Source organism: Aptenodytes forsteri, unplaced genomic scaffold (genome assembly GCF_000699145.1).
Source record: "Aptenodytes forsteri isolate BGI_AS27 unplaced genomic scaffold, ASM69914v1 Scaffold185, whole genome shotgun sequence".
NCBI lineage: Eukaryota > Metazoa > Chordata > Aves > Sphenisciformes > Spheniscidae > Aptenodytes > Aptenodytes forsteri.
In genome coordinates, this window is record NW_008796214.1 from 472,489 (window position 1) to 484,917 (window position 12,429).

General features: G+C 37.7%; 1 protein-coding gene across 1 annotated transcript in view; it reads left to right on the forward strand.

Moving 5' to 3' along the window:
- The window catches only part of CFAP61 (cilia and flagella associated protein 61), a 109,426-nt gene that overhangs the window by 63,078 nt on the left and 33,919 nt on the right, over positions 1–12,429 (forward strand). The window contains exons 17-18 of the mRNA XM_019474429.1: positions 6,216–6,314; positions 10,413–10,581. Coding sequence (XP_019329974.1) covers positions 6,216–6,314; positions 10,413–10,581 — 268 coding nt within the window. The remainder of the gene's footprint in view (positions 1–6,215; positions 6,315–10,412; positions 10,582–12,429) is intronic.

Here is a 12,429-nt window from a genome sequence, read left to right on the forward strand (position 1 = left end):
GAACAGCTTTTGAGATGGGTTGTTGAAGAAGTGTTGACCGCTACAGGGGAGGGACGCCACATGAGCTAGGGTCAGAGAGGGGACGCAGGTTTTAGTGAGAGCAGAGAAGGAAGCAGAAAATACTTGTTGAACAAAAGGAGGTAAAGTGACAATTCCAGGGGCAACAGAAGCTTTGCAAAAATAAGCCTATCTTAAACATGAAAAAACCCCCAACTATTTGTGATTGATGTCCTTATCCAGTTCAAGTAGATATAAATTGGCACCTAACAAATATGGGCCAGAAGTTAGAGAGAATTATCACTGTGGAAAAGAGAGCATCTTCCAGTAGGCATAGTGGGGGCAAAAAATGTAGTTATCTTCAAAATGGTGTTTGTAAAGTTTATGGAAAGTTTGTGGGGTTTGGTGGGGTTTTTTTTGGTCTTGTGATAGTGGGCACTAGACTTCCACACCAAGGAGGTGCCTCCAAATCCTGCGTAGAAGACCCAATGAGGAAGAGCTGCCAGCTGGGGAGAGAGGAACTCAAACCATCAAGTTCAAAGTTTGGAGAGAGACCCAATGGGGAAGAGCTGCCAGCTGGGGAGAGAGGAACACTCGCAGCATCCTTGAAGGGTGTTAGTCAAAGGTCAAAGTAAACATTACTTAGTTTTTTAATGGATTCTTGCTAAGATGTCAAAAGTGGTGATAGCAGTGGCTTTCATGTCCTGGGCTTTATAGGCTGCTCTTCTTTGGAATACAGCATCTGATAAAATTAATCACCAGTAAACCTGGTGGGAAGTTTCTGAAAAAACAGTACTTCAATAAAAAGCACTGTTCCATCAAAAAGTAAGTTTTTGAAGGGAGAATGTTGTTTTGATATCAGGAGGAAGTAATTGGGACATGACGAAATATTTTGCTGAGGTGTCATTTAAAAAAAGCGTCTCTTTTGCTTTTTAAAGAAATTACATCTTGAATTTTTTTTAAATCAAAATCAGATTTTAATCAGTTCTTTTGCTTTTTAAAGAAATTACATCTTTTTTTTAAATCAAAATCAGATTTTAATCTCTGTTCTGAACAATTTAGAAGAGTGTTTTCTGAAATTAAAAAGGATGGTGAATTTCATCAGTGTTGTGGCCTATCTTGGAATGGAAATAGTTGTGTTCTGGGAAGAAAAAGATGTGAATTCTCCCACTGAAGTAAGCAACTGACTTATCTATCCCCTGGTGTCAAAAGTGGCAGTCAAATTACATGTAAGCTACTGACAATTAGATTCACTTATCTTTTTATTTCAGTTGGTGGTGTCCTTGATACATCTATCGCTGGTCTTGGGAGGAAGAGTCATCATGGGCGCAGTTTATAGGACAAACGAATATATGGAAAACCCCTTTCTTGACCCTTGCATTGAAAAGTGTCCCAGTAAAGACTTTATTGTTATCCCTTCTTTCATTGAGCAAATTCATTCACAATCTTAACACTTTTTCCTAAGGTTGATCCAATGGAGAACTGGCTTATCTTTGTTTACTCGTAATTAAAGAGGGATAACTTCTAGATGGACATCTGTTGGTCAGCAGTTAAGCTGAAATCCTGTTCTGAGGTGTGTAATTGATGCACTTACATAAGGTTCTTGAGAACAGACACTTTTGGTAATTGTTGATACAAACAATAAACCCTTTCTGCTGCTTCTGTTACTGACTCTTACTAAAAGCTTAATAACCAAGTGTTGTCGGATCAGTTGCAGAGCCTTCGTACTACTAGAATGGCCTCATGCAGCATCATACAGGGAAACAGTTTTGCTATGTTTTCACATATCTTCGTACTTGATTTTGTGTTGATTCTTACTTGTCCGAGTCAAATACAGCTGCCCAGAGAGTGGAAGGAAGTGGAGAGAAGGGTAAAGGCTTTTACAGCTCTGCCAGCGAAAGCAATGGGCTTTGTCCAAGCAAACAAAAGCAATTTAGTATAGTGGCAAAATGAAAACACATTACTCGTAAAGATTACTCAAAGAAAGTCTGTAGCGCTAAGTAACATATTTATCCTTTAGTGAAAATATGAATGGGTGGGGTTTTCTGTGTTATTATTAATATTAGCAACTTTTGTTAAGATGAGCGTTTCTATTTGTAGTTTTGTGTAGAGCTGGAAAATTTGTTAGAAAATCTTTTCCTTTTGGAGAAGTCTATTCCCAAGTCACGTTCCGATTACTTTGTTCTTGAAATGTTCGGGGTGCTGATCTTTCCTTAAAAAAAAAAAAAAAAAGCCCCACTCCGGAAAAATTGAAAAAAATCGGATAAATTGTTACACTGTTTGGGAAGAGGAGGCTACTGTCTATATCCGCCTTTTACAGTGAGACTTATACTTGGGCACTTTGAGTTTCTGTGCCTTGAACACCAGGTTATTGCCTGCTGGGCCTCCTTTTTTTTTGTCATCTCTCATTCTGGGCTCCTTCCTCCCCACAAAATTCTTAAGGTTCCTTTTTTTGTTGCAGAACAGAGATTTCTCTAATTTCAAAGTATCATTAATGTAAGAATTTATCGCATCTAAGTTTTCAGCATCTAGTGCTGAAAACAGACTATTTGTTACCATTTTTAGAATGATCTAGAGCTGCCATTTTTACAAGTGCTCTCGTGCAGCAGAGTTGAGGACTTCCTCCCCACAAAATTCTTAAGGTTCCTTTTTTTGTTGCAGAACAGAGATTTCTCTAATTTCAAAGTATCATTAATGTAAGAATTTATCGCATCTAAGTTTTCAGCATCTAGTGCTGAAAACAGACTATTTGTTACCATTTTTAGAATGATCTAGAGCTGCCATTTTTACAAGTGCTCTCGTGCAGCAGAGTTGAGGACACAGTATAATTAGGACTTTACTTTTGGATGGGTTATATTTCCAGATACTAAAGTTATTGTTTAAAGATTATGCGTACAGGAGAATAGTGCACATAGTTACTAATTTTGGTAGCCAGATAAAGCATTATCTTCTGTCACCTTTTTTAATTTTAGTTTTTATAAATGACTGGAAAAATGAAAAAAAAAAAGCATGATGCTTTGTTTCAAATAAATTGAAATGCTTAGGTTCATGTAGACTACTTCATTTTTTGTAAGAAAAGTGATTTGACTTATTTGTGATAATGAGGGGTTTAATGAAAGCAATTCATTAAATCATTTGTTCAGGCAGTTTCCACCATCTAAGCCTCCATCATTACACCACACACAAGAAAAAAAAAACCAACGTAGCAAGACATCAGGCAAAAAATCCAGAAAAACTAGCAAGGAATATTCTAACAGATTCACAAATGCCAGAATATATATAATAATGTACTAAAACTTTTTTTGTTTGTTCCTTTGATTATGCTCACAGTAAATTGGCAATCCTATTTTATTTCAAGGACAAGGATGTTTAGGCTTTTTTTTTGTAGCTGTCCTCTAGAACTGTGCAATGAAACCCAATACCTTTTACTTATTTCCCTAGATACTCTAATCCCTCCCTGCTTTACCAGTATCTTTGAGCTGTTCTTCCCTTTGTATCCACAGCAACATGAATCCCTGCTGGAATTATTTGCTTCTAAAATGCAGGTGCACTTGTTTAATGTTGCATTGGTTCAGGCTCTTAACTTGAAGACTTTTTCACCAAATGGGAACCTCTGCTTTTACCCTACTTCATATTAGGCATATTAGAAGCCTGTAAGATGTTCACTCTCCTAACGTGCACTACCTGTTTCTCAGAGCCTTTGTGGTTTTTCAGTTATTAAGAGCTTTTAGGCAGCAGTGAGGAATCAAAAGCCATAACAAATAAACCATCCTTTTGTTAGCCTAGAAATAATAATACTACGTAGAGGAAAGGGGAGAATGATACAGAGTGTGGTAATGTGTGTAACAGTCACTGGTCAAAATACTCAAACCTGTTATCTCCCTGTAACTCTGTGTGCCAGTGCCTGACAGTAGCCGTGGCTAAGCACTGACAGTTTGCCTGTAGTTTTCAGGCTTGTATTTAAGTGCCTGTTTATATATTTAAAATCCTAAGGTTAGGCATACCAGCTACAGTTCTGAAATCAAGATTTTGTAATACAATATACTAGGTTTTTTTACTCATTTTATTTAAAGATTCTGATAATTTTCACAAATGCCAGCCTGTGCTTAAACACTTAACAAATCTTGATTCTTAGCTGAAGAGGAATTTTACCTCTGTTTGAAAATGTGACCATTATTTGCGGGAAATCGTGCACGGAGCTCTGCAGCTCCTTGGACCCGGGAGGGCAGTGTGCCCACACTCTGAGCACGGGGCAGTGCCAGGTACCAGCCTCTGGGTCTCTTCAGTTCTGTCTCCAACATCAGCGTGCTTTTTTGATAGCTTTATTCCAGTTTTCTTTGTGCCTTGATTTTTCTCAATGTAAAATGGGAATCAAAGATATGACTCATTTCATCACAGTATTCTAAGGAGATGCTAATCAACATTTTGATGCCTACAAGATTAATGAATGGGAAACATGAATTAATGTTTGGGGCATATGGGAATGCCATGGGAGCGCTGAGGTAGAAGTAAATCATTAGTTAGTAAATCGTACTGAGTGAAAGGTCTGAATTGAAGCCTCACGCTCAATGGGGAAGAACTGAACAAATACCATATGACTATGGAAATACTGGATGACTGTGTATGGACTAAATAGAGGTAGGGCATCTGCAGAAGAAAATAGTATGTGACCAGATCAATAAAGTGCATCATAGTGCAGTCATGCAAAAGAGGCATACTAATGTTGCCTAGGACCTTCATTCTGCCATTTTTCTGATGCTTGCTTGCAACATTTTAATCCTAAATATTGTTAATGTAATTTAAACGTAATGTTATTATAGCACCTGGATTTGGAGACCTATTGGCAAGAGGCCATGCAGCATGTACAGAGATGATTTCAGCTCTAAGCTGAAAAGAAACTTCATTGCTATGAGGTCAGGCAGGATAGGAGAATGTCTAGGATGTTTATGTACTGTTGTAGTAATTTTCCTCATAATTACATGTAAACTAAATGCCAAGCAGTCATACTATTTAGGTGTGTAAAGTTACTGTAATTGTTCACATTTGCACCCCACTAGGAGTGCTCCATGAGTGCAGATGGCATTCTGTACACTTTAAATTCAGCTTAATGTATTGGGCTAACTCTCATTTACATGAAGACCACTTTGTATCACTCAGCCAGCATAATGTGGCCATAAATGAAGAGCAAATTCTATTTACACCCACCTCTGCAGAGTGACCTTAATTTAAATGAGAATCAGGCCCATAATCTCTATAAATATATGCACTCTGTTACATTAAGGTTATTTATTACATTGCACTCGGCCTGAGTATGCATGGAGATTTACCATAGATAATCCATAATCCAGAATTAAACTATTAATATGCATTTTGAGAGGGGCAGCCATAACCTTGAAATTCCTTGGTTTAAGTATGACCTTTAACTTTGTTTGAATATATTTTTTAAACGTATGAATAACAAATTAACATTGGTTGATAAAAAACATTCTGATTCCTTTGTACCATTTGCATCAATCCATACTTAACTTACAGAAAGCCTTGAAGATTAGAAGGCTTAATCACTCATAATATTTATTTGTTTTTAAATGTCAGATCACATTTATTTCAACATACTGTCAGTCTTGTTCCCCCCCCACACGCTGGCGTTAATGAAACTACGGTGGAAAGTATTCTTCTTTTTGTGTCCGAAGACACATGTATCTTAGCAAAATGACAAAACACTTTGTACCTGGCCTGTGTAAAGGAATTACTTTCTGCATCCTCCTGAATATGGAATTAAAATCTATACTGTTCCTTTGATACGCCCTCTTAATTTCAGTAGACCTGTTGCGGGAAGCAGACAAATTACCAGTTGTCAGGAATCCTTTTTTCCTTTCCTGCAGCTTACAGAAGGTGAGCTATGAACAGGAAGGGTGTTTGAGCAAAGACTCAGTAGTCTTACAATACCTTTTGTAGTCATGGAAGGTAAGTCCTGCCTTGAGGTCTTAGGAGCAGAGCTTGTTAGTTACACGATATAGTCTAAATATCTCTGTCAGGACTGAGACAATATTGTGCTGGATGCTGTACAGCTCGAAAGTCATAGTGATGGTCTGGGAAGCTAAGCTGTTAACACTGTGTATAACCCTACATTGAAATGCACTCGCATTATGCCTGTACCAAACGGAGCCTCATCAAACTTACACTGGTTGAACTGTGGCATTTTGTTTTTCTTTCTACAGTCCGCATCTGAAGTTCAACAATCTGACCTTGATTTCAATTCACGGCCTTCCAGGAAAAGACCTGCCGGGCTCCAAACATAGAAGATTTTTAATTAACAGGTTTGATTTAATATCTAAACACTTCCATAGCTTCAAAGGGAAACATAACACTTTGTAATTCTTTGTGAACTTGTCCTAAATTTTAGATAGATACATAGACAATAGCCTCGAAATGATCCAATCTGTCTATACAACATGCTTTCACCTGTGAAATGAGTTGAATATAATTACTACTAGGGAAATATTGCTAAAGCAGTAACTTCAGGACAGCAATCCATTGTATTATACCAGGACACTAGTCTCTGTTTTCCAAGACTTTTTAGATTGTTTAGATCTCCAGGTTAAAGAAAAATGACAAAAGATGTATCCTTGCTTTTTAAATATTATTTAGTTTTTAACTTCCATGAGTTTTGTTCCAAATAACGCTGAACAAAAGAATGTATAAAAATTAATATTAGCAATGTGACCAGCGATCTACTTACAGCAGCCACGTGGTGAGAGGCAGACCCCACTGATGATAATGGAAATTTTGCTGAGTATACGGGGGAAAAATTAGGATTATTGCTGTTGATAAATTTGGAAGAACTGTGCCGCATCAATTCTGCTGCTTGTGAACTATTTGTGTGCCAGTCTCTGGACTGTGGAAGTCTCTCTCCAGTCCCAGCCACAGTGCTGTCCCTTGTGCGTACCTCCCCTGGGCTGGCAGAGCCATGGGTCTGGTGCAAAACAGCTGGAGGGAAGATTGCGAAAGATAGCTATGCTTGTGTCTAGTGAGTGGTCAAACATTTCACGAGTTTTCTTGTTTGCCGACAAGTAAAATATCTTCCATTTAGTAGGATAAAATCTTACCTCATTAAAATTCACAGAATGTAATTCTCACTTAAATTTAGTATATTTGTTTTGATGGTTTTATTTTGGAATAGTGACTAGGAATCCTCACTGTAGACAGGAACATGATTGTTCTGGACGTTGAGAAGCATAGAATTAAAATGAATCAGTTATTTTGAATAGCTGGGGAATGAACTCAGTATAATTTATTTAGATTTGACATGTGACTCTTTGGAACCTGCACATTGTTTTTTACCAAATCTTTTACTCAGTAAGCGGCAATGCACTAAAGGGCCAGCTCTTTAAATGACAAAACAACTCAATGTCTGCTCACTGAACCTTAAAAATGAAATCTCTACAAAGATAAGAAAATGGTGTGATGTGAACCTGTTTAAAACCACCTTATCTTGTTTGGAATTTTGCCCTGTCAAGGAATTTTTTATAAGTAGTTACCTGATTTTATTTTTTTTTTTAATTGTAGAAAGGGGTGTGTGTAAGTACAAATCAAGTAAATGAAGGGATTATATGCTCACATAAATGCATGTACTCTTTTTCCTAAGTATACTGTAAAAAAGAGTTGTAATAACAAAACATCCTTCCTGACGGAAAGTTGCAGTTCATAGCTGCCTCACCAGAATTAGCTGTTAAAATTTGAAAGCAGATTAAGGGTGAAAATTGAACTCTGCAGGGTATGATTTTTGAAAGCATCCCTGTGATTTTGTAGTGTCAGTCTCCTGGGAGCTGTGCACCTCAATTATAAAGGTGCTTTTGAAAACCCTCATCTGTCCTTGATGTCCATTTTATTTATAGATTTCTGCATGATTACAGTTTAGAATTGTCAGTGGTTTTCTTCCCTTATTTATTTGCCTCGGGTATTTATGAGTACAGGGGATGCAGAGCACCTCAGAAAGCCTGGTCATTCGGTTCCAAAATTCTTCAGGTCATGAAAGCAACTTTATTTGTTTCTGTGGCATCCTGTATGACAATTTTGGAAACTCAGTAACAACAATTAATGTGTAGCAATCAACTCTGTTTTAGAATGTATATTCTGGTACTAATGGCAAAATAACAGCTGTTAGTGCTGAGTCTCTTTCCGGCGTTCTCTGCAGCAGTCACTGGTATAATATAAAGGCATCAAATGCTTGAACGTGAGCTGAGTCCCCTTCTATTTAATCACATTACATTTAGTCCTGTGGAAGAAGGTGGAATATTTTTCATCACTCAGTATCAACAGAAAGTACAGTTCTTAAGCCTCTGAATGGCCATGAGCTTTATTTGGTAGGTGGAATATTTTTTCTGCAGTGACTTCAGATCACAGACTGGGTGAAGCCCAGGATTTCTTTATTGGCCATTCCCATCTTGTTTCATAGGCATGATGTGCTAGCAGGGGTGAGACTCAGCTTCCTTTTACACAAGATGTGCAAGTTCCGTCTTCTTGCCACGTCACTCTGATCTCATAAACCAGACATCTGAGTAACACCAGCCATTCATCTTTTTTGCTTGTTTAAAACCTGTTGCATTCTTTTTCACTAGAACTTGCGGATTCATCCCTCTACAAAGCTATAAATGGGTTTGGGATTAGCATTAATCTTCAGTTCTACTGAAAGAACCTAATTTTACAGAATTTCGCCTGGTTTAAGTTGTCAGTATCAGCAAGGTATTGAGTTGAGTCTAGCTGGATTTACAGAATGGCCAGCAATGTACTGTGTATTTTCATAATGGGCTATTGCAAGGCTCAGCGGTGTTCAAGAGTCATAACAGACCTCATTGAAAATGTTATCTCTCTGGTCCTCCATGCATTTTATGATGGTATGTCTATTGCACATCTGTATTGAAGTATTTCATCTTCAGGAATCTTTGTCTTTCCAGAAGTCTATTAAGCAGAGAGGGTAGTACAAATGCAATAATAAATAAGTATCCTGGTATTTGCTTAGTTGGGCAGGGTGGGGGCATACTCCGAGTCATAAAAGACCTTTGGAAATAATTCTAATTTTCATTACTGAGGCATTAAAAGAGGTTTTGTTCCATTTGGATTTTGCTTCAAAATTGGCTTTTCAAATAGCAGCTTCCAGATCTTCGATACTTCCATCATACATAGGGATATATATCATACTTTACACTGAAAACAGGCTGTAACACCACTGAAATTTAAGAGCTGCAAAAGTAAACCTTGCCTGAGATTTTCAAAATCGACAAGTGATTTTATGTTCCTTAGTTTTTTGGTACTGATACTGAATTAACACTGCCAGAGCATGGCGCTCAGAATGTGTGCACCATACACACCCTGAAAATCAGATTTCGATTGAGGTATCTCACTTGGACAACACTTAGTCCATAAGATGTTCAGGGACAAAAAGCCCCGGAAACCGTAACTACTATATGGAACAAGGCTCTGCTTAAAACAGACAAACTTTTATATTGTTTGTTATGTAGCACTGAAGGTAATTGCTTTGAAATTATAAAAGTTGCTTCCCCATTTTCATTAAGAATAAATTGTTCAGCTACAAATTAGTGAAGATTAATATTTTTCACATCTGCACTGTTTGTGTCTCTTTCTCTCATTTACCTGCTAATTTTGTTTTCTTTTGGATAGCTTATGTGATAATTTCTCCTCTATTCCTGTTAATATTCAGCTCATCTTGCAGGGGAATTCAGTTGCGTCTTAGAGACTTTCAAAAGTTTGGGGGCAGGGGGTCAGTTTAGTATGTTTTCAGAATTTTTCATTCTTGCATGTTGGAAAAGTTCATTTGGAAAGGGGTCACCAAGAGAAAATTTGAGATCTCTGCTTTTTACTTCTAGCTCTGACAACTGTTTTCCTAGCTTTCTATTTATTTTTAAACTTTTCGGACTAATACTTTGGAACATGGATGTTAAATGCCAATGGTGCCTTCATTGCATTTGTGTCTCACCATAGCTACTACTGGTGAAGCTGAATACCAAATGAAGCAAAAGTGGAAAAAGACTTAATAAGGCAGTCTTGTATAGGAGAAAGTATTAGGCTGTTAAAATATTTTCTTTGCAGGTGCAAAAGTCTCCTCCTTGCATCAGCCTGCAAAGAAAAAGTAGAGTAAAGCATATATTTCTGACTTTGTTTTTAAATTATGTGGTTTTATGGCCCAATGCTGGGCAGGATTGTTTGGTTTTCGCAGAAAGTTGTCAATTTGTAACTGAGTATTTCATAATGGCTAATCTTTTACTATAGACTGCCGTAAACTCACAGTGAGAGAACAGACTTGAACCACTAGGGGACTTCGGCTAACTCACCAGATGTCTAATTAATGCCTGCTGTCAGCTGCTGAAATGTCACTTACAGATATTCTTTCTTCACAGCCACTGTTTTAATGATGAAGATTATGCACAGATGTCACTTTGTTCCTGGGTTAACGTTGTGGTTGGTAAAATGACTGGCATAAATCGTGCTGCCAAATATGTAGTTGTTTCCAAGGAGAAAAAAGTACCATATGACTACCTTGTTCTCTGTACGGGACAGAAATACCAGGTAAGGTTGTGTGCAGAGTGAAAAACATAATAATATATTAAATTTTTACAGCGAATAGTGTTTCCATGATTAGCAAAGCAGTAGAGTAGTCCTTAGCAAGTGTATAACCAGAAGGTTTGCAGCCCTTCAGTGTAGCAGGTTGTACTATTTCGGTGCAGCTATAGAATTTGGAGGAGATGAGAGGTTTTACAAAGTTTTCTGCCAGCGATGTCACTGCTTAGTGTCAGATATTAAGCAAAGCTGCCGGTATTTTTGCCACCATGACCATTAAACCTGCTGAAGAGTAGGCCCAATTGACATGTGGCCCCAGCCACAGGAGAGTTAACTCCAGCTGGTCTAACACCATTTGACCTAGTTTTGGCAATGGAGAGAATTCCGTATCAAATTAATTACTCATCTCACATGATGACCATGCCTAGGCACGTACGTGGTGCTGTATGTTACTGTAGCACACAGTTAAGTTTCCAGTGAGATTGAAGCAGACTCTTAGTTATGTGTGAAATGTGGAATCGAGCTCATCTCCAGCCCTACAGGCTCAGCTTCGACTCAGACGTCCCGGGCAGGGTTCGTTCTTTCTTGTGTATCATCATGTAGCCTTCAAACTAAGTAAACCAAATGGCCATCTTTTATATAGCCCCGTTGCCTGCAGTGATTTTGCCTTACTGATTGGTTTTGGATAGGAATCACGAGCAAGGTATTTTGCCTTTAAAATCAGGAGATCAAACTGAGCATGTGTCTACAGGTTTTTACAGTGCCGATCACCATAAGTCACAAACGTGAATGTGAGGTATGTTCAGCCCCACAGTGAAATCTGGACTGCACATGTGCAACAGATTTGTGGAGCAAGAAAGCCCCAGTTTTTCTGTAAACACTTTTCTGAGTAGAGCCATACTTTATACAACACTCCATATTCACTGTTCAACAGGGATGAAACAAAAGTTGACGTATGGTCTGAATGACTTTAAGTGCTCCTAGAAAAAGAAGTTTGGAGGTAACTCAGACTTGCAAAATAAGTTATGGGAAGTAACTACACTGGAGGAGAAAGAAAGATAAAGAAAGCAAGGGGAAACTCGGGTTTTATCTGCCTTCAAGAAGAAAACCTAACGTCATCTATTCTCACTTTTAAGCTCTACAAAAAATGGGAAGGAATTATTTTTATCATCTGGTTTCTGTTTTGTTACACAGAGCTGTAGTCCATCCTTTTTATAAGTTGTCCCTTATTTGGTAAGCAGTCAAATTAATGCCTAGTAAAACATTATTCACTATGATTAAGAGGATTTACTTGTTGGGTAAGTAAGATCTTTTGATGTCATGCCTGTTTTTATATGACCGAATAGTATTTCAGTTGATCCAATTGGCAGTGAGAACATTGTTCAGGACATTAATCACTGCTGCTGTAGGAGTCATAGATGAGATTCTCTTTTGTGCTCTGTATAATTCAGATTGAATTTGTTACTGTAAAGTAGCATTATACAATTAACACTTACTGAATGCTGGCTTTTTAACCATCAAGCAGGTTTTGGTCCCTTTCTCTGGGACAAAATCTCTCTTATTTTAGAAAGTTGATTTTTGCTGACAAAAGATGGAGGCAGTCTTGCTGCACAAAGAATTTTCAAGTGTCATTTAAAGGTATATGTTATTCAAATAACTGCAGTGATCCTTCAACTGTGTATTTATGCATTTCTGCTGTTTGCTGTGAAGTCCCTTTCATTTACGTTTTGCCTGTATTGTTATTCACTTGTTCTGGCACTGCTGTTTAAAATGGTCATCTATATCCCATAGGAAATATGGAATACATACACATGCATGTGTACCTCTTTGTGTGTTTGTACTCAGACTAGTATGAAT